At 42.3% G+C, this 20,176-nt stretch overlaps 1 protein-coding gene across 1 annotated transcript in view; it reads left to right on the top strand.

The window, feature by feature from the left end:
* The first annotated feature begins 2,066 nt into the window (after positions 1–2,066).
* LOC137382915 (cytosolic arginine sensor for mTORC1 subunit 2-like) overlaps positions 2,067–20,176 on the top strand; it is a 70,149-nt gene continuing 52,039 nt past the window's right edge. The window contains exons 1-2 of the mRNA XM_068055492.1: positions 2,067–2,349; positions 14,148–14,218. Coding sequence (XP_067911593.1) covers positions 2,237–2,349; positions 14,148–14,218 — 184 coding nt within the window. The 5' untranslated portion in view covers positions 2,067–2,236. The remainder of the gene's footprint in view (positions 2,350–14,147; positions 14,219–20,176) is intronic.

Here is a 20,176-nt window from a genome sequence, read left to right as displayed (position 1 = left end):
AGACTCGAATGAAGATGGAAAATTGGAGCTGATAACGTGAAGAAGTTATTCGGATGTTTTGATCAGATGACTTTAAGGAAGCTGCTATTTTGTGAATAGTATCTTTTAAAAAAATTGAAGTATTTAATTACTTAGTTTTCTGTTAGCAATTCTTGCTGGTACTATTTGATACCTTTTAATTCATTGGCAGTTACTCAATCAGATATTTGATTAGTAACTTAACAGATAAGTAGTCATTTGAGCAAATCATTATTTTATTGTCCTACAAATGTGACACTTTGGAGCTGTGATAGTCTGAGATATGATACTTTTAAGGTAACTCCTCAGGGGCCAGACTTTCAGGTGTGATGCCTTTTGAAAGATGTGACATAACACACACACTGTAAATTTCTGTAAAATTAATTAAATTACAGAACTAGGCATTGGCCTCTGCTTCTGGAAGGTAGATTAGTGCATTTCACACACTAGCTGAGGTATCTGAGGCCTGTGATGTACACAGCGGGGGAGAGAAATGTTAGCCTTCAAAAGCCTAAAAATTAAGAGGAAAACAGAAACCATGTAATAAAACTGCAATAATATAAAAGCAAAATACTGCGGATGCTGGAAATCTGAAATAAAAACAAGAAATGCTGGAATCACTCAGCAGGTCTGGCAGCATCTGTGGAAAGTGAAGCAGAGTTAACGTTTCGGGTCAGTGACCCTTTGGTCACTGACCCGAAACGTTAACTCTGCTTCTCTTTCCACAGATGCTGCCAGACCTGCTGAGTGATTCCAGCATTTCTTGTTTTTATTATAATAAAACTGCAAGGCAGGTCTATCAACTTTCCAACATTCAGTGGGAGACTTTAATGTGAGACCTTGACCGTCTTTTTACCCCTTTCACGGCAACAATCTCGGGGGAGAAAAAACACACGAGACAATCAGTTCCCATTATTTCTCTAGATTCTTTCAGGAGAGTGAGAGAATTGTTCAGAAATGATTGGTACTGTCAGTGCATAAAGCCAGAGATTACAGCTTGTCTGTGAATCATCTATTGACTATAAGCGAGTTGGTAGGCATGTCTTGCAGTATTTCTGGCTGTAACAAGAGTATTAAAGGCCCTTTATTATGTAGCTGAGATAGTGATTTAGGGTCATTGCACTGTGCAACAGTCTCCACTCCAGGTCCCCAGTGGTGTCAGGGTAGCCAGCATATTCCTGGAGGTTTCATCTCATGACTGCCCACCTTTCTGACCCCACGCGTCCGCTGCTAGTTGCCCGATCTGTCTATCCTCCCAGCCTCTCATGTTCCCAATGCTAATCAGAGTCTTTTGTCATCTGGATGATTCTTGACTGTCAGTCAAACAGCCTTTGCCCTCAGATTTTAATAACCAATAAACGACAGTTCAAAGAAAATGTAAAAAAAAACACTGCTTAAAATGGCCCTATGATTTTTCTTATGGGTTACAGTAGTGTCCTGGAGGTTAATCTTTAGTTCCTGACTCCAGAGCAATCCTTGAGGATTGGCAACCTTAAGTGGTGCCAGCACTCTGAAAATGAGCTCAGAAATTCTGGATTGCTTTCATTTTATCTCACTGCACAGGACGGCCATTGGAGGAGCACAAAATTTAACAATCCCAAAGCTAAACTTGAATGTAATTTTCAACCCTTGAATAACCCAGCCTGTAGGTCAAAAGTATCAACACCTCATCGGAGTGTTATCTAGGTGCTCAGAAATATTGGAGGAGGCAGCCCCATGCAAGTTTCTTAGGGTCCCTGTCCTCCTAACATTAACTCTGTCCGGTTTCAGGGAGAAAAGGCCATGGTCAAATTTCTAGATTAGCAATTCATTTCCAATCTGGTAGAATCGAACATGTTTGTTCAAAATGTCGACATGGCTTTCTACATTTTGCACATTGCACGCTTTCATTTTCAGGAGATCAAAATGATTCTCATCTGTACTTTCTGATTTTGCTCACTGCAACAGTGAGTGAGAGGAGCGTGCTGAACCTTTGAATTTTAAAAAAAAGTAGCTCGGAAGTGAAGCATTGCCCTTTTAAATGGTAAACGCGAGGCAACCCCGGAACAACAGCTTTACAGAGGGCTGGAGTTAGCTTCGTCGGATGTAAGAGCGCTCGGATCTGGTGGCAGCGCTTCCCTTTCAACCATTCGCTGCTTTCAGAGCACATTCTGAATAAACCGATGCGATTTGCTCAGGGGATCGGACATTTCATTCGACTACAGGGTTTGTGAAAGAGATGGACCTTCACATCTTGGAGCACCGGCTCAGGGTGACGAGTCTCAGCAAAGCCGGGCTGGAGCGTTACACACACGGACTCATCAAACTGGTCTTCTTGCGGGACAAGACCAGGTAACGGCGCGGATGCTCTCAGTTCATGTTCTCAGGCTTGTATTTCTAAGCAAAAGCCCGTCCTGTTGTTATTACAGCCGCGACTGGCGCCGTGGAGCAAAGGGCTTCTAAGAGTTGAGAATAAAGATGCACCTTCTTAAAGGACTAATTCTCATTTTAAGTGAAAACTGGGAAACCAGCCTCCGAATTGTCCCTTGTTGTTGAACTTACTTTGAGGTCAGTCATTCTGACAACTTAACTTCGGTTAAGCCTCGGACTTGTGTACTGTAGTAACCATTTTTTTAAATTTAAAAGTACAGCTACTCAAACCTTATGGTGACTGTACTTTGTTTTAGGATTAAAAGAAACAGATTTTCTAGTTAAAGAAAATCCAATGATTGTGTGGGGATCCTGTTAGTCTTTAGGTTCGATATTTACCCTAATTTTTACAATTTTTAAAGAAGTTTTCACATCTTTCTTGGGCAGTATTAAAGGGTCTTAGCACACCCATCCTCCTCATGCACACATACAAGAAATGTTTCTCTGTTGTGCAATCAGTTCTACAGGTCCTCTTCATTAAAATGTTGAGACCCGGGTTTTGTTATTTCACTTGGCTCAGCTTCATTAGCATATTCATCATCTTTGCTTTTGTTTAACCACAAGGCAAACCCTGCCAGTTTGGATGTCTTCCAGAAGCCCCCAGTTCATTTCATGGCCTATCACCTATAGTTAGGTGATCTCAGTTGGACAGTGGCGTGGGGTATTCCAGTTCATCTGTGAATGGGGCTGTGGGTGGGGTGGAGGTGGGTGAGGTGGTTGCAGGGGTGGAAATCGGACTGGGGTGGGGGGGTGGGGGGTCTTGTTCTTTATCATTGGCCGAAAGCTCTTGAAAGGGCAAATATGTAGATGTTAAGTGAGGACATAATTGAGATCAGCTGTGGCGTGTTTGATCCTGCAGATTTAACACACTCATGACAAAATTAAAGGAGGAAAGAACTTGCATTTATGTAGCACCTTCTGCATTTTCAGGATGTCCCAAAGCTCATTCAATAAATTTCTTTTGACTTGCCTTTTGTTCTGTAGGCCAATGTGGCAGCTAATTTGTGCACAGCAAGGTGCCACAAACAGCAAAGAAACACACAACATTTTTGGTCATTTAACACTTCTTGATCATATGTTTTCCAGTGGTGGAGGACCCCAGATCTTTAACACCACAGCTGCTCTTCTGTTTATACAGAAACTGCCCATTCGGATCAACTGATCTGTGCTGATGTTTATGCTCCACCCGCCCTATTTCATTTGGCCCTATCTGTATATCCTTCTGTTCCTGCTTTATATACATATCTAGCTTCCCCTTAAATGCATCTGTGCTATTTACCTCAGCTACTCCATGTGGTAGCAAGTTCCACAGTCTAACCACTCACTGGATAGAGGTTTCTTCTGAATTGTTTATTTTAGTAATAAACATTGACCAGGTCATTGGACGAACTCCTGTTCCCCTTTTGCAATTTGAGATCTTTTACAGCCACCTAAAGAGGCAGAGGGAGCCTCTGTTCACTGTTACATTTGAAAAGTTGAATGGGAATTAATAACTGAAAATGCTGGAGAATGATATTACAATATTTCAAGGATGTTGTCAGTAAGACTTCTTGACCATGGTGGAGAACACCAGACTTTAGATACTACTTCTGTGCCCTTGTGGGTGGACCACGATCATTTTTAGGAAGCTTTACAGTAAACTAGAGAAAATCAAATGATCTTTTCTAATTCTAGTTTTGTCAATGCGACCCCTTTTATAAGTTTGCAGTTCTGTTGTTTGGAGTGAGACAATCTGCTAGTTCTGTGTAATGTCCCAACATTACCTCATTCAGGCAGGAGTGAGGGATATGGCAGATTCTCACTATTGTGATGTGGTGGATAACCAGATTAAAATTGTGACATTGAAAATATTTCTCCAAGATATTTAATGTAAAGTGCTCCCTCTCTCGATTTTCCTACCTGTTCAGCGATATTGCACATTCTCTTTGCCAGCAACTCGCTGGCATCGTCTCGCGTTCCTTCATTCACTTGGAAGAGAGCCACTGTACTGATTATATGGTTGGTCTGTTGGCAAGTGGACCTTTTGTTTGTGGAGTATGGCTCAACATTTCTTCTGTTTTTAAATACCAGTTTGAAAACTGCCCAACAAGGCTGGCTTGTACTGAAATTGAATCTTTAGGGTGAACTTTTGGGATTGGAGGCTCCAACAGACAGCTAGAGCAGCAGGAAAGTAAAATAAACATTGCATGTAATTGTTTTAAAGTTTATTTCGTAAATCCCATCATTACAAATAGAAATTAAAAGCAGTTGCACAGTTTTCCAAACTAAGTGCTGAGTATACTTTCTATTTCTGCTCACTTTAGGGGAGGCATTGGTGTAGTGGTATTGTCACTGGACTAGTACCCAGAGACCCAGGGGATGGGTCATGGGTTCAAATCCCACCACAGCAGAAGGTGGAATTTGAATTCAAATAATAAATCTGGAATTAAAAGCTAGTCTAATGATGGCCATGAAACCATTGTCGATTGTTGTAAAAACCCATCTGGTTCACTAATATCCTTTATAGGGAAGGAAATCTGCTGTCCTTACCTGGTCTGGCCTACATGTGACTCCAGGCCCACAGCAATGCGGTTAACTCTTGCATGCCCTCTGAAATGGCCCAGCAAGCCACTCAGTTGTATCTAACCGCTACAAAGTCAATAAAAAGGAATGAAACCGGACTGGGTTTTCTCCGGGTGCTCCGGTTTCCTCCCACAAGCCAAAAGACTTGCAAGTTGATAGGTAAATTGGCCATTATAAATTGTCACTAGTATAGGTAGGTGGTAGGGAAATATAGGGACAGGTGGGGATGTTTGGTAGGAATGTGGGATTAGTGTAGGATTAGTATAAATGGGTGGTTGATGTTCGGCACAGACTCGGTGGGCCGAAGGGCCTGTTTCAGTGCTGTATCTCTAATCTAATCTAATCTAATCTACACCGGCAAACCCAGCCCTGTTGACCCTGCAAAGTCCTCCTTACTAACATCTGGGGGCTTGTGCCAAAGTTGGGAGAGCTGTCCCACAGACTAGTCAAGCAACAGCCTGACATAGTCATACTCATGGATTCATTCCTTGCAGTCAATATCCCAGACATTGCCACCACCATCCCCGGGTATGTCCTGTCTCACTGGCAGGATAGACCCACCAGAGGTGGTGGCACAGTGATATACGGGAGGGAGTTGCCCTGGGAGTCCGCAACATCGACTTCGGACCCCATGAAGTCTCGTGGCATCAGATCAAATATGGACAAGGAAATGTCCTGCTGATTACCACCTACCGCCCTCCCTCAGCTGATGATTCAGTACTCCTCCATGTTGAACAGCACATGGAGGAAGCACTGAGGGTGGCGAGGGCACAAAATGTACTCTGGGTGGGAGACATCAATGTCCATCACCAAGAGTGGGTCGGTAGCACCACTACTGACCGAGCTGGCCGAGTCTTAAAGGACATAGCTGCTAGACTGGGTATGCGGCAGGTGATGAGGGAGCCAACAAGAGGGGAAAACATACTTGACTTCGTCCTCACCAATCTGCCTGCTGCAGATGCATCTGTCCATGATAGTATTGGTAGGAGTGACCACCGCACAGTCCTTGTGGAGACGAAGTCCCGTCTTCACAATGGGGATACCCTCCAATGTGTTGTGTGGCACAACCACCGTGCTAAATGGGATAGATTTCGAACAGATCGAGCAATGCAAAACTGGGCATCCATGAGACACTGTGGGCCATCACCAGCAGCAGAATTGTACTCAACCACAATCTGTAACCTCATGGCCCGGCATATCCCCCACTCTACCATTACCATCAAGCCAGGAGACCAACCCTGGTTCAATGAAGAGTGCAGGAGGGCATGCCAGGAGCAGCACTAGGCATACCTCAAAATGAGGTGTTAACCTGGTGAAGCTACAACCCAGCACTACTTGCATGACAAACTACATAAGCAGCATGCGATAGACAGAGCTAAGCGATCCCATAACCAACGGATCAGATCTAAGTTCTGCAGTCCTGCCACATCCAGCTGTGAATGGTGGTGGACAATTAAACAACTAACTGGAGGAGGTGGCTCCACAAATACCCCCATCCTCCATGATGGGGGAGCCCAGCACATCAGAGCAAAAGATAAGGCTGAAGCATTTGCAACAATCTTCAGCCAGAAGTGTCGAGCTGATGATCCATCTGGGCCTCCTCCTGAAGTGCCCAGCATCACAGATGCCAAACTTCAGCCAATTCGATTCACTCCGCGTGATATCAAGAAGCGACTGAAGGCACTGGATACTGCAAATGCTATGGGCCCTGACAATATTCCCGCAATAGTACTGAAAACCTGTTCTCCAGAACTTGCCGCGCCCGTAGCCAAGCTGTTCCAGTACAGCTACAACACAGGCATCTACCCTGCAATGTGGAAAATTGCCCAGGTATGTCCAGTACACAAAAAGCAGGACAAGTCCAACTCGGCCAATTACCGCCCCATCAGCCTACTCTCAATCATCAGTAAAGTGATGGAGGTGTCGTCAACAGTGCCATCAAGCGGCACTTGCTTCGCAATAACCTGCTCAGTGATGCTCAGTTTGGGTTCCGCCAGGGCCACTCAGCTCCTGAACTCATTACAGCCTTGGTTCAAAAATGGACAAAAGAGCTGAACTCAAGAGGTGAGGTGAGAGTGACTGCCCTCGACATCAAGGCAGCATTTGACCGAGTATGGCATCAAGGAGCCCTAGCAAAACTGAGGTCAATGGGAATCGGGGGGAAAACCCTCCGCTGGCTGGAGTCATACCTAGCGCAAAGGAAGATGGTTGTGGTCATTGGAGGTCAATCATCTGAGCTCCAGGACATCACTGCATGAGTTCCTCAGGGTAGTGTCCTAGGCCCAACCATCTTCAGCTGCTTCATCAATGATCTTCCTTCAGTCATAAGGTCAGAAGTAGAGATGTTCGCTGATGATTGCACAATGTTCAGCACCACTCGTGACCCCTCAGATACTGAAGCAGTCTGTGTAGAAATGCAGCAAGACCTGGACAATATCCAGGCTTGGGCTGATAAGTGGCAAGTAACATTCGTGGCACACAAGTGCCATGCAATGACCATCTCCAACAAGAGAGAATCTAACCATCTCCCCTTGACATTCAATGGCATTGCCATCACTGAATCCCCCACTATCAACATCCTAGGAGCTACCATTGATCAGAAACTGAACTGGAGTAGCCATATAAATACCGTGGCTACAAGAGCAGGTCAGAGGCTAGGAATCCTGCAGTGAGTAACTCACCTCCTGACTCCCCAAAGCCTGTCCACCATCTACAAAGCACAAGTCAGGAGTGTGATGGACTACTCTCCACTTGTCTGGATGGGTGCAGCTCCAACAACACTCAAGAAGTTTGACACAATCCAGGACAAAGCAACCCGCTTGATTGGCACCCCGTCTACAAACATTCACTCCCTCCACCACTGACGCACACTGGCAGCAGTGTGTACCATCTACAAGATGCAATGCACCAAGGCTCCTTAGACAGCACCTTCCAAACCCACGACCTCTACCAACTGGAAGGACAAGGGCAGCGAATGCATGGGAACACCACTACCTGCAAGTTCCCCTCCAAGTCACACACCATCCTGACCTGGAACAATATCGCTGTTCCTTCACTGTCGCTGGGTCAAAATCCTGGAACTCCCTTCCTAACAGCACTGTGGGTGTACCTACCCCAAATGGACTGTAGCGGTTCAAGAAGGCAGCTCACCACCACCTTCTCAAGGGCAATTAGGGATGGGCAATAAATGCTGGCATAGCCAGCGATGCCCACATCCCATATAAAAAAAATAACTCCCCAAAATGCATGGACAAAATAAATGTTAATTGCGAAAGCCCAATGGTGCCAGCGCTTCTGTGCAAAATTAGTTTTGATGAGGGAATCATAGAATGGTTACAGCCCAGAAGGAGGCCATTTGGCCCATCGTGTCTCTGCTGGCTCTCTGCAAGAGCAACTACTCTAGTCCCATTTCCCTCCCTTTACCCTGTAGCCCTTTAAATTTTTTTCTCTTCTGATAATTATCCGGTGTTCTTTTTAAGGCCTCAATTAAATCTGCTTCCACCACACTCTCAGGCAGTGCATTTCCAGATCCTAACCACTTGCTGTGTTTATTAAAAAAATAAAATTTTTTCCCCTCATGTCGCTGTTGCTGCTTTTGCCAATTACCTTTAAATCAATGTCCTCTGCTTCTGGATCCTTTGGCCAATGGGAACAGTTTCTCCCTATCTACTCTGTCCAGACCCCTCATAATTTTAAACACCTCTATCACGTCTCTTAATCTTCTCTTCTCCAAGGAGAGCAATCCTAGCTTCTCCAACCTATCCACATAACTGAAGCTCCTCATTCCTGGAACCATTCTCGTGAATCTTTTCCGCACTTTTTTAATGCCTTTTCGTTTGAGTTCCGAGCGTAATCTCCTTCTGGAGGAAACTTGCAACAGTACAAATTATTTTTGAAAATTTTAATTTTAACACATCTGCTGATATGCCACATGATCTTGCATTTGCACCCAGTGGGGAAATTTATATTTTGGAGGATTCTGCATTGAATTTAATTAACCTATTTGTTCTAATACACAGTATGTTACTTTTTTTGTTATTGGCTCCATTATCACTGTCAAGAGCAGCAAACAGCACAAGTTTTTGTCAGGAATTTGTATTATAAATCAGGAAATTGCTGTCAAATTTTAATATTTAAGTTGTGCATGAGTGTAACTAAATGTGCCTGAGAAGGGAAATTTACAAATTTATTGTTTCACTTTTGAGTGACTTCAAGTGCAGTACTGAGGGAATACTACACTGTCGAAGTTTCCGTCTATCAGATATTGTGTTCAACTGAGGCTCCATCTGTGCTTTCGGGTAGTTGTAAAAGATCCCATGGCCTGATGATTTATCTCGTTGCTGTTTGCAAATTGGCTGCTGTTCTTCCTTGCACTTCAAAAAAAAAAACAATTCATTGGCTGTGAATCCCTTTAGAATGTTCGGAGATCATGAAACGCGCTATGTAAATTAAAGTTTGTTCTTCTTCCCAGAGTCCTTTCACTTTTTTTAATGTGTTGTTTGAATTCTGTTATGTGCACATGAGTTTTAGGACGACAGTGGAAATATTACCTATAGAATATGTTAAGTCTATTTTCATCCTCTGTTTTACTTGAAACAACACTGTGCAGTCTGCTTCATTTTCTGCCAGGCATTCAGCACTATATTAAAGGAAGGTAAGGTAGTTATTTTCTGGGGAAACTGACATTGGTTTGAACTAGATAACAGGGTCATCCCAAGATTAGGTGGGAGTGGAGCGCTGGCAAGCAGAAGAAAGTGAAGACTGAATCCAGGAACTGTTTTTGTTACTTAAAGTAGCCAACTAGCCAGACCCGCCATGCAGTGCACAGGTTGTCAGTGAAGCACTCGGATAAAGGGAAGACTGGTCAATCCACGCCGTCAAGACTGTCATGAGCAGAGTTGAGGAGGTTCTGGGGAAGTGTGCCTTGTGGTGAAGACTGCACTTGTGGAGTTCAAATTGAGAGGGAACTACTATCGGAAGAAGAACAGGAGCTAAATCCTTGAAGAAAGGAGCTTGAGAATCTAACTAAGGAACTTCAGAGTTGTGAAGAACTGTGACTGTAATTGTTGCCGTATGTGCTGGGTAGTCTGCCCAGTGAAACTGAGACCCATTTCTGCTGTATCTGATAGTTAAGATGCAATTTGTAATATATACTGACCATGATTGTCTGTGTTCCATCATGTTTCATTTATGTCGGCTTTAGTTTTGAGTGTCAAACTAAAATTTATAAAAGTGAAATTTTGTTTGTTTTGGTTTCCTTTAAATGGGGTCATTCGGATTTGATTCCTTTGGTTTGGTGGTGGTCTCCACAGGAATCATAACAGAATGAAACTTAACATTTGAAATGTTGCCTTGCATTGTATATTTTATGTTCTGTGTGGATAAGCACAGCTGAACCCCATTTTTAATATGTGTCTGAGCGCATAAGCAGGAACAACAGAGGAAGAATTAACTTCAAGGAGGGAAATCCCAGAGGGACTGTACCATTACTTGAGTAGTGAGGGAAGTTAACAATATTAAAAGATCCTTAAGTTAGGAATAACATATGTTACGAGTGCTTCCTTTTTTGTTAAATTGAGGATTTGTGGGTTACAACTGAAAAGGATTCCATAGATGCTGGAACTTTTTTTTAAAAAAGGGGTCAAGTCTTTTGGACTGTGATTGAAAACAAGCAATTACAGGAAGAATCAAGGAGTGCTGAAAACAAGCCCTTACTGGAAGGCACCTGTCTTCAGATAATTACCCAGCAGGGGCTTTTTGACTTGGGGAAGGATGTTTACAAAGAAGTGACCGATCAAGATTTATAGGCGTCAGGAGGCTTGACTCTTGTGACATTATTTTTGGTTTTGCTTTGGACAGTGAGTTGGGATATGGACAGTTTTAAAAAGACAGTTGGTGAAAACTTGTCAAGGGAGCAAACCCCAACTCAGCTTATTCCATCTCTTTAAAAAAACACTGCGAAGCAAGTGTAAGAAACTGCCCGAAACCCCTCTTGCTGCATTTTTCCTGGAAAGCGTGCCCAAACTCATCTTCAACGTCAGCAGACAAGAACTGTTCTAGGAAGATCCCAGTTACAGCTGTCCATGTGTATTTGGGGCACCAAACCACAACAAAGGACATCTGACATTTTTCCGTAACTTCCCTTTTTTTTTCAGGAATTGGCAAGTATTTGGCCAAAGTATTTTTTTTTGTAATAGAGCTCTAAAGAGTTAATTTTTTTTTGGTTTGCGTGTGTGCGTGCGTGTGGCTAAAGTTAAAAAGGTAACTTTTATATTTCAATCTGTGTGTTAATGCTTTGCTTCATTGCGGTTATGTCTCATTTTATAATCTGATTTTGTTTGTTAAAGAAACCTGGTTGGTCTACTCAATTCTGGGATAAAAATAGAGTCTATGAATGTATCAATAACTGGGAAAAAAACTGATGTGATCTGTGGAGAAGTGGAACTAGAAAAACAGTGCACTCCTCCCGACTCGGTCTTAACACATCAATAGGAACTCTTCAGTAACAATACTACTGCAGAGACATTTGGCGAAGGAAAGATGCTAGTTATTTAAAATTTTTGATTCTTGCTGTAAAAACTCAGCCACTAGCCTGATGGAACAGTTTGTTCATTAGTTCTAGGTAAAGTCTGCCTTGTTTACTGTTAAAGATGCTATTGTATTAATTTTGTTCTGTTCATATTCTGTAGTTCTAATCATGTAGGAACAATGAAGGGAATTATACAGCAGATTACTTAGTATCAGTCTGTTTATTTAATAATTGTAGCAAAGCATAATGAAGCTATTCTGGTGATAAAATAAAATTTTCAGCCATACCCAGCTGATCTCCTGTGTCTAAACAAGATAGCGACCCTAGAGGAAGGAAGGAATAAAATGCAAGCAGAACTGGAGCATAGAGCAGCTATTAGAAATGGCCAGATTCCCTTGACACCAGTTTAGTCAGTGAAGATGGTACTTTAGGCAAATGCGTTACAAGTTTTAGTGTTACTTACTACCTTCTGATCTCTACTGGACAGTGTATTTTTAACACTGTTAAATGTTTTTGCTTTAGCACTTGTATATTCGTGGAGACAAACATCAAGGGTGAGTCAATGTGGTCAGTTTATGAATAGCAGTTACAGCCATTTATTTTCATGTTTTATCATGGCCCTGGGAAACACTTGGGGACCATTTATTATGTTAATGGCACTATACAAGTACAAGCTGTTGCTGACTCAAACATACTTACATTGGTGCCATACTTTTAGTCTGTCGATGCCTTAATCCCATAATTCTGCACCGTCTACCTAGTTTCTCATGTCATTTGAAATAATGGATGTGATAGGCTAAGTATTACATCAGTGCACCACCCAGTACCTCTGGAACAGGCCAGACTGTGGCTGGCAAATATATATTCCAGAGCAGCCTGCCAAGCCCACACCTACCTGCAAACAGCCAGCTATGGCAGGCTAGTAGAAATGCTTGTCTAATTATGCAATAAAAACACTTTCAAATTTTATGTTAATATGAATTCCTGTAAGTTCACGTATTGTAAATGTTATGAAATAACACTTGCATATTGACAGCAGTTTTAAAATCAGACTGTAAAAGGACACTTTTCAAGTCTTCTGTAGAAACACCCGACTCCACTGTGACTTTAGAAGACAACAGTTTGAATCATTATCTTGGATAAAATATTTAGTGAAATAACTTCTGCAGATGAATGATCCGTCAGAAATGGGATTTTATAATATTTTCATGAGCAATTCCTGCTGAGATATAGTGTAGTTGCTCTTGCTTGAGATTCAGTACCAGCTAACATTCATGATATAAGTGCCAGTTATTGCCCTGGATGTTGTGGTCAGCGGTGAAGAGATGGCATTTGCCACTAACCTCGAAGAAAGCTGCCAGAGGAGAATGAGGCGGAGAGGGTTAGGAATGGAATTCTAGAGGTTAGGGCCTCGGCAGCTGAAGGCATGGTCGCCAATGGTGAGACAAAGGAACTGGGGGATGCATAAGAGGCCAGAGTTGGAGGGTTACATCAGTACCTGGGAAACCAGGCAGAGATAGGGAGGGGGAAGACCATGGAGGGCGTCGAACATGAGGATGTGAATTTTAAAATCGTAACGTTGGTAGGCTGGCCGGGAGCCATTGTAGTTTGAACACCGGTAAAGTGTGTGAATGGGCCTTTGCAAGTTGGGATATGGACAGCAGAGTTTTGGATGAGCTGGAGTTTTGGAAGGGTGGAAAATGGTAGCCTGGCCAGGAAAACATTGGAATAGTTGCATCTGGAGGTAACCAATGCATGGATGGGAGTTCAGCAGCAGATGGACTGAGACGGGCATGTTTTAGAGGCTGAGGCAAAGTATTCAATGTTTTTAAAAATGACACAAATCTGAGTATTGTCTATTTAAACCTAAGGGTTGTTTTACGAAAGTGCCCTGATAACACAATTAAGCGTAAAACTTCACAATAATGTGATATTACCACTGACTTTTAAATTAGTTTAGAAGGTAACAATTGATGATGGCTTTTAAAAGGAAATTTAAGACATTTTATTGCAAATATTCCAAACTGGGATAATTTGAAATTGAAACCAACACTTGGCAAGATTGGTCCACTATCAACTCGTACCATTCTCAAAGTTTTGTTTGAGTTCAGTTTTGTACTGGTAATTCTGTTAGAATGAAGTGCACTTGTCGCATTTTCACTGAAGTGCTTCTTGGTGCAAGTTCCAGAATCATTGCCTGCTTGACGGAGTGGTGTTGGAGGGGTGGCTGCGTGGGGAGGGTGATGGTGGTGTATGTGTTAGTTAAAGTGTGTGTTATACTGTTAACTCTTAAAAGAATAGGATGCCACGTAATACTGTAGTTGGACAGTGATTATGGAGTGACCTTAGACACAAGATATAACTTTAGAATTTGAATCAGCTGATATGCAGAATGATAATTTCGCTCTATTGCAGAAACAGAAAACTCTGTTTATAAAAAAAAAAGTTGATTTGGAGAGGTTTCCCACTGCCTAAGCATTCTTGGTGCTAATTTGGCTTAATTAAATTAACTTCATAATTGTGATGAATCAGTATCCATTTTTCTCCATTCAGCTGGGGAAGTATCCTGAATTGTGTATTGCTTGCACTGTGTTATGCTGATAACCCTATTTTGTTCTTGCTTCCACAGGTGTAAGTTTTTTAGCCTGACTGAAATGCCTGATGACTACACACTTGTATTAGATGAGGAGGGATTTAAAGGTACAAAGTTATTTTGCTTCAATTTATTAATACAAGAAGCACCTCTCTCTACAATGTTGACTTTCAGTTTGTTGCCTCTGTTGAAATGCTGTAGCACTGGTATTCATGCAGTCGGATATTTTATCACAGATGGCAATTAAACTCTTGTCCTAAACAACTAAGGATTTAATTTCCCCTGTGCAATATTTAGTATTAGTTGGTTGAGTCTCTCTGTGCATTACTTTAACAAGCTTATTAACCTATCCTAAACATTTGTGTTTAATTTTCTAATTCAGGACTTTGGTTAACGTGTTGCTGTATGTTCTGTTTTAAATTCATTTGTTAACCTATTTTAAATGGGTTAACAATTGCATTTAAAATAAAGTACAGAGAAATATTTGCATGATAGCACCTAAGTGCATGGCAAAGTGCTTCGTATAGTCAATTACTTTCTGAAGTGTAGTCACTTGTCATTTTGTAGACCAACATTACACCCAATTTCAAACACTGTGAGGTCCCAGTGAGATGAATAACCAGTTAAACTGTTTTGATGATGATGTTTGACATTAGGAGAACCCCCTGCTCTTCAGGGTGACATGGGATCTTTTATGTTTACCTGAATGGGCAGACGAGGTCTCAGTTTAATGTCTTATCAGAAAGATGACACCTCCAACAATGAAGTAGCCCACAATGTGGTACTGAAGTGCCAGCCTGATTATATGCTCGAGTCCTAAAATTGGACTTAAACCCATGCCTTTTCTGCTGAGGTGTGGGTGCTGCCAGTGAGCTAAACTGACACTTGAGGCAGGAATTTGCAACCCTAATGCCAGAACTGAATGGGGGGGGTCCCAAGCCACACTTGCAGAAGTGAGACTGACGGAGCAACCTTCCTGGAGGTGACCATTATGGCGGCCTTCTAATTGGCTGTCTCCAGGCTTGCTGTCTTATTAAGGACAGTGGGTGGGCTCTCAATGCTTCCGGCAGCAACCATAGGGCTACCAGTTCTGGAGCCTTGGCAGCTCCACAAGGAGCGGTGGGTGATGCTGAAGCGGGGTGGGGACCATGAGGGCGGCTCAACATGGAGGTGCCCCCACTGTGCTGCACATTATGAAATAGAAAAACCAGGATCCAGTCAGGTAAGTCTAGCAGTTTGATCTCAGCCATGACTGTGGTCGTCTTTTTTTTTAAGCGCAGTCCCCTCGTTGCAACATGGAGCTTCTGGTTCCCTTGATCTGGCAGCCTCCACATGGCAGAGGGCTTCTCCACCTTCTGTAAATGGACGGGAAGAGCTGCAAAATTGTCCCTAATTGGGATCTTAATAATGCAAATTGGCTGCCTGCCTCCGTGGAGCAGGCAGCCAACCTGCTTCCCAAGTACTCCTGGGAAAGTTCCCCACTGGTGGAAATGCTTTGGGGAGCCGTCCTGACGTAGATGCCCGCTATTTTTCTGGCCCCCGCCTCCAAGCCTGCCACTTGCAGGGCTGGCAAAATTCAGCCCTTCACCACTATATTAAGTATAGAGTTTAAGTTGATTTCTCTATCTTAAAAGTCAATCTGAAACACTCATTTCATTAAAATACTTAACACATTTTTGTTTCAGTAAAATCCTTTTTTACCATTCTTAAATCTTTTCCGACTAAGAAGAGAAAAGTTCACTTTGTCAATCAAGCTTGTTCTTTCTTGGGACTGCGTGTAACTTTGGAATGTGTTTAATCTCCCAAGGAAAAATTCCGCAGCGTTTCTCCCTGGTCCCTAAAATGAATTGAGGAAAAGCTAGAGTATCTAATTTTAAATGCTGCATTATTCATCTGCAAACTGACTTTTTTCTACCTTGCTGAAACATTTCTGAGGTGCCAATAACTTAAGATCCATCATGTTCCACGTAGCGTCCAACTTTAATTTATCGATTGAACAATCCTGTTCCTGGCCAGGTATTCACCCAGTTAATGTGCTAGTTAGTATATCAACTTTATTATTACTGACTACTTCAGTTCAAATAAATTATCAAATAGTCTTGAATCTTTCAAAAATATGCAGTGATATGCAACTGTTTGTGAAGTTACAGAACTGACATGCTCCAGATAATCATCATTGGAATGAGCATTTAAAAATGAGCTGCGATTTCAATGGTGAAAGTTCTGGCATAATAGTTAGATGAGCTGTTGGGTCATGTGTGCTGATCTTAAATCATTGGAATTTCCTTCATGGAACATGCATGGTTTTACATTGGAAAATCTGTGTAAAAACCAGATGTATGTTATGTGATTTTTTTTTTAAAACATAAAATTGTATTTGATAATATTTAAATACCTCAAAAAGTAACATTAACCCAAAAAACTCTGAACAGGTGAGGAGAAACTCTGACTCCAGTTTAGATTAATTTCTTTCTACTGAGACTTCCTGTTGCTCATCTTCCCAGTCAGTACAGCTCTTATTTGGAGGATTGGGTGGTTTAAGTTTCAATACTTCACAGAAATGGGCATTTGGGTACATAGGAACATAGGACTTAGTGCCGAAAGGGGAGTCTGCTTTTAAAGAAAAGGAAATTTAGTTTTTCTGATGGCCTCATGTCAAGGTACTGTCTGATGTATTGCAGAGCAGTAGAACCCAGAAGATGCCAACTCCAATCCCTGCTCTCAGACAGAGCAGCAGATAGAGCAACTCGTAACTGGTATTCCTACCATTTGTGCTAGGAATTTACTCCCATTTGGAAACAAATGAACTTATTAGCGAGCGGCAGCATAGTTTTGTGAAGGGGACGTTGTGAAGTGGCGAAGATGATTGGTGAAGGAAGGGCAGTGGATGTTGTCTATATGGACTTCAGTAAAGCCTTTTGACAAGGTCCCTCATGGCAGACTGGTACAAAAGCTGAAGTCACATGGGATCAGAGGTGAGCTGGCAAGATGGATACTGAACTGGCTCAGTCATAGAAGACAGAGGGTAGCAGTGGAAGGGTGCTTTTCTGAATGGAGGGCTGTGACTAGTGGTGTTCCGCAGGGATCAGTGCTGGGACCTTTGCTGTTTGTATTATATATAAATGATTTGGAGGAAAATGTAGCTGGTCTGATTAGTAAATTTGCGGACGACACAGCTTGGTGGAGTTGCGGATAGTGATGAGGATTGTCAGGATACAGCAGGATATAGATCGGTTGGAGACTTGGGCGGAGAAATGGCAGATGGAGTTTAATCCGGACAAATGTGAGATAATGCATTTTGGAAGATCTAATACAGGTGGGAAGTATACAGTAAATGGCAGAACCCTTAGGAGTATTGACAGGCAGAGAGATCTGGGCGTACAGGTCCACAGGTCACTGAAAGTGGCAACACACGTGGATAAGGTAGTCAAGAAGGCATACGGCATGCTTGCCTTCATCGGTCGGGGCATAGAGTATAAAAATTGGCAAGTCATGCTGCAGCTGTACAGAACTTAAGTTAGGCCACACTTGGAATATTGCGTGCAATTCTGGTCGCCACACTACCAGAGGGACGTGGAGGCTTTGGAGAGGGTACAGAAGAGGTTTACCAGGATGTTGCCTGGTCTGGAGGGCATTGGCTATGAGGAGAGTTTGGATAAACTCGGGTTGTTTTCACTGGAACGACGGAGGTGTTCATGATAGAGGTTTACAAAGTTATGAGCAGCATGGACAGAGTGGATAGTCAGAAGCTTTTTCCCAGGGTGGAAGCGTCAGTTACTAGGGGACATAGGTTTAAGGTGCGAGGGGCAAAGTTTAGAGGGGATGTGCGAGGCAAGTTCTTTATACAGAGGGTGGTGAGTGCCTGGAACTTGCTGCCGGGGGAGGTGGTGGAAGCAGGTACGATAGCGACGTTTAAGAGGCATCTTGACAAATACATGAATAGGATAGGAATAGAGGGATAGGGTCCCTGGAAGTGCAGAAGGTTTTAGTTTAGACAGGCATCAAGATCGGCGCAGGCTTGGAGGGCCGAATGGCCTGTTCCTGTGCTGTACTGTTCTTTGTTCTTTGAATGGGGAAAACTCAGTCAGGGTTCCTGTCCCTGATGACTATCTGTTGACTCTGTTGGAAAGTGTGCAGGTATGGACAAAATGAGAACAAGATTGCTATTGGCTGTGGTCTGCTTCTTGATTGAATGTTCTGCTGGCATTCTCTATCCAGCCTCACTGTTGACCGGCTGGGTAAGGTACTGGAGAATTGCTAGCTCCAATGAATCAGCACATCAGTAGGAATTTGTGTCTTTTTAAGAAAAGTATTTGCGCAGTCGGGTAAATTATACAAACTAAATCTTATGAGAGCACTTGGAGCTAGCATTGAATATTTTTTTAAACAGTGCTCTTTGTATGGGTTAACAGATGTGTATGTGGTGCACACTCATTGTTTGATGTTCTGAATATATGGAGGAATTAAATGTCACTGAAATTTGTAAGGTTTCTTTTACAATTGGTGCCCAAAAATTAATCACCCTAGATTTTACAGTATGTCACCAACTATTAAAACATATAAAATAAAATGATGCAGCTTCACAGTAATTGAGGAATTTTTATTGACCATTTGACTTGTATACTGTCTGAGAGTGCAAGAGAGTTGCTAGAAAAGCCTTTACAGATATGGAAACAGTCTTTAAGTCTTGGATTGATTTGTACTTTAAAAAATTTTTTTGAAAAGCTCTTAAAGGGAAATGAAGAGAAAGACATAGACAGACTGTGGTGTTGACAAATTGAGCAGTGAAATTTTCCTTGCCATTTGAAGGGTGTGAGTGAGGTCAGGATATGTTCATTCAACCAGTATGTTGCGAAAAGAATGGAGATTGTGTGAACTGATGGGATGCTATCTGAAGTTGATGAATCCAAAAGATTGGATAAGGTTGTGTAACTAATGAAGGACGTTATGTGGAAGAAGGCAGAGCTTGTGGGAAATGCACCCCCATGTTAATGGACAGATTGTCAATGGATAAGTTAGCTAGTCCATCACAAATTAAGTAATTCAAGAGGGAACTAACTATGGAAGCATTAGAGAGGGATCATATGAAAAGGAATAAGGAATATGGGCAAAGGCGGGCATAGGGAGTTGGGTTGCCATGCTCTAATTGAACGGTGGAGCAGACCTGAGAGGCTAAATGGCCTATTCCTGTTCTTATTGTAACTTGTCAGAACCTGTTGAGATAGCAAAGCATTGATAAATGACTCGACTACAGCCTGTCTGGGGTGCAGAGCTCAGTGCTGCAGTAATTACTGGGCTGCTCCAGAGTTTATGCTTTGTTCAAAGAGCTTGCAATTAGCTGTCTGATTGTGGTGGACTCTCAAAAACCTCTTGGCTGTAGTTACAGCAACAATTTCATGGAAGATTTGTGCTTTTTTGTTTCTATTTTACAAAAACTTCTGTAGTGGATTTCTGATTTCCGGTTTCCCATACCATGGTACTTCCTGAAGAATATGTGCATGGGATCACCTCGTGGTGATTCATGGACTAAGCACAGATTTCTGTGAATCGTTATTGCATCAGCAACACTGATCAGGTGGCCTGGATCTTGCCATCAAAGGTGAAGGAATGGCTCTAATTACACTTGCCACAGACTTTCTATACCCTTTTGCACGAGAACAGAGGTTTCCAAATTTTACCTACTGTGTACCCCTACCAGTACAAATATTAAATATTTTAAACTCTTGAATGCCCAAGCTTTTGTAAAAAATGTACTAATTATAATACATATCTACAACTTAAACAATGGTCTAATCGTACTACTTGCCATTAATGTGCCAGATAAAGTTAGTTGTTTCAAGTACGGGAGTGATAGTTTGAGTCATAAGTTGTTTTCTACACAAAGGCACTGATTTCATCCCAGTGAGTGAAAATCCACTTTCATGCAGGCAAGTGGTAGCAAACTATGCCAAAACCTTAAAATAAAAGCAAAATACTGCGGATGCTGGAAATCTGCAATAAAAACAAGAAATGCTGGAACCGCTCAGCAGGTCTGGCAGCATCTGTGGAAAGAGAAGCAGAGTTAG

Source organism: Heterodontus francisci, chromosome 23 (genome assembly GCF_036365525.1).
Source record: "Heterodontus francisci isolate sHetFra1 chromosome 23, sHetFra1.hap1, whole genome shotgun sequence".
NCBI classification, from domain to species: Eukaryota; Metazoa; Chordata; class Chondrichthyes; order Heterodontiformes; family Heterodontidae; genus Heterodontus; species Heterodontus francisci.
Note: the sequence above shows the minus strand (reverse complement) of the source record. Positions and strands in the feature narration are given on the sequence as shown.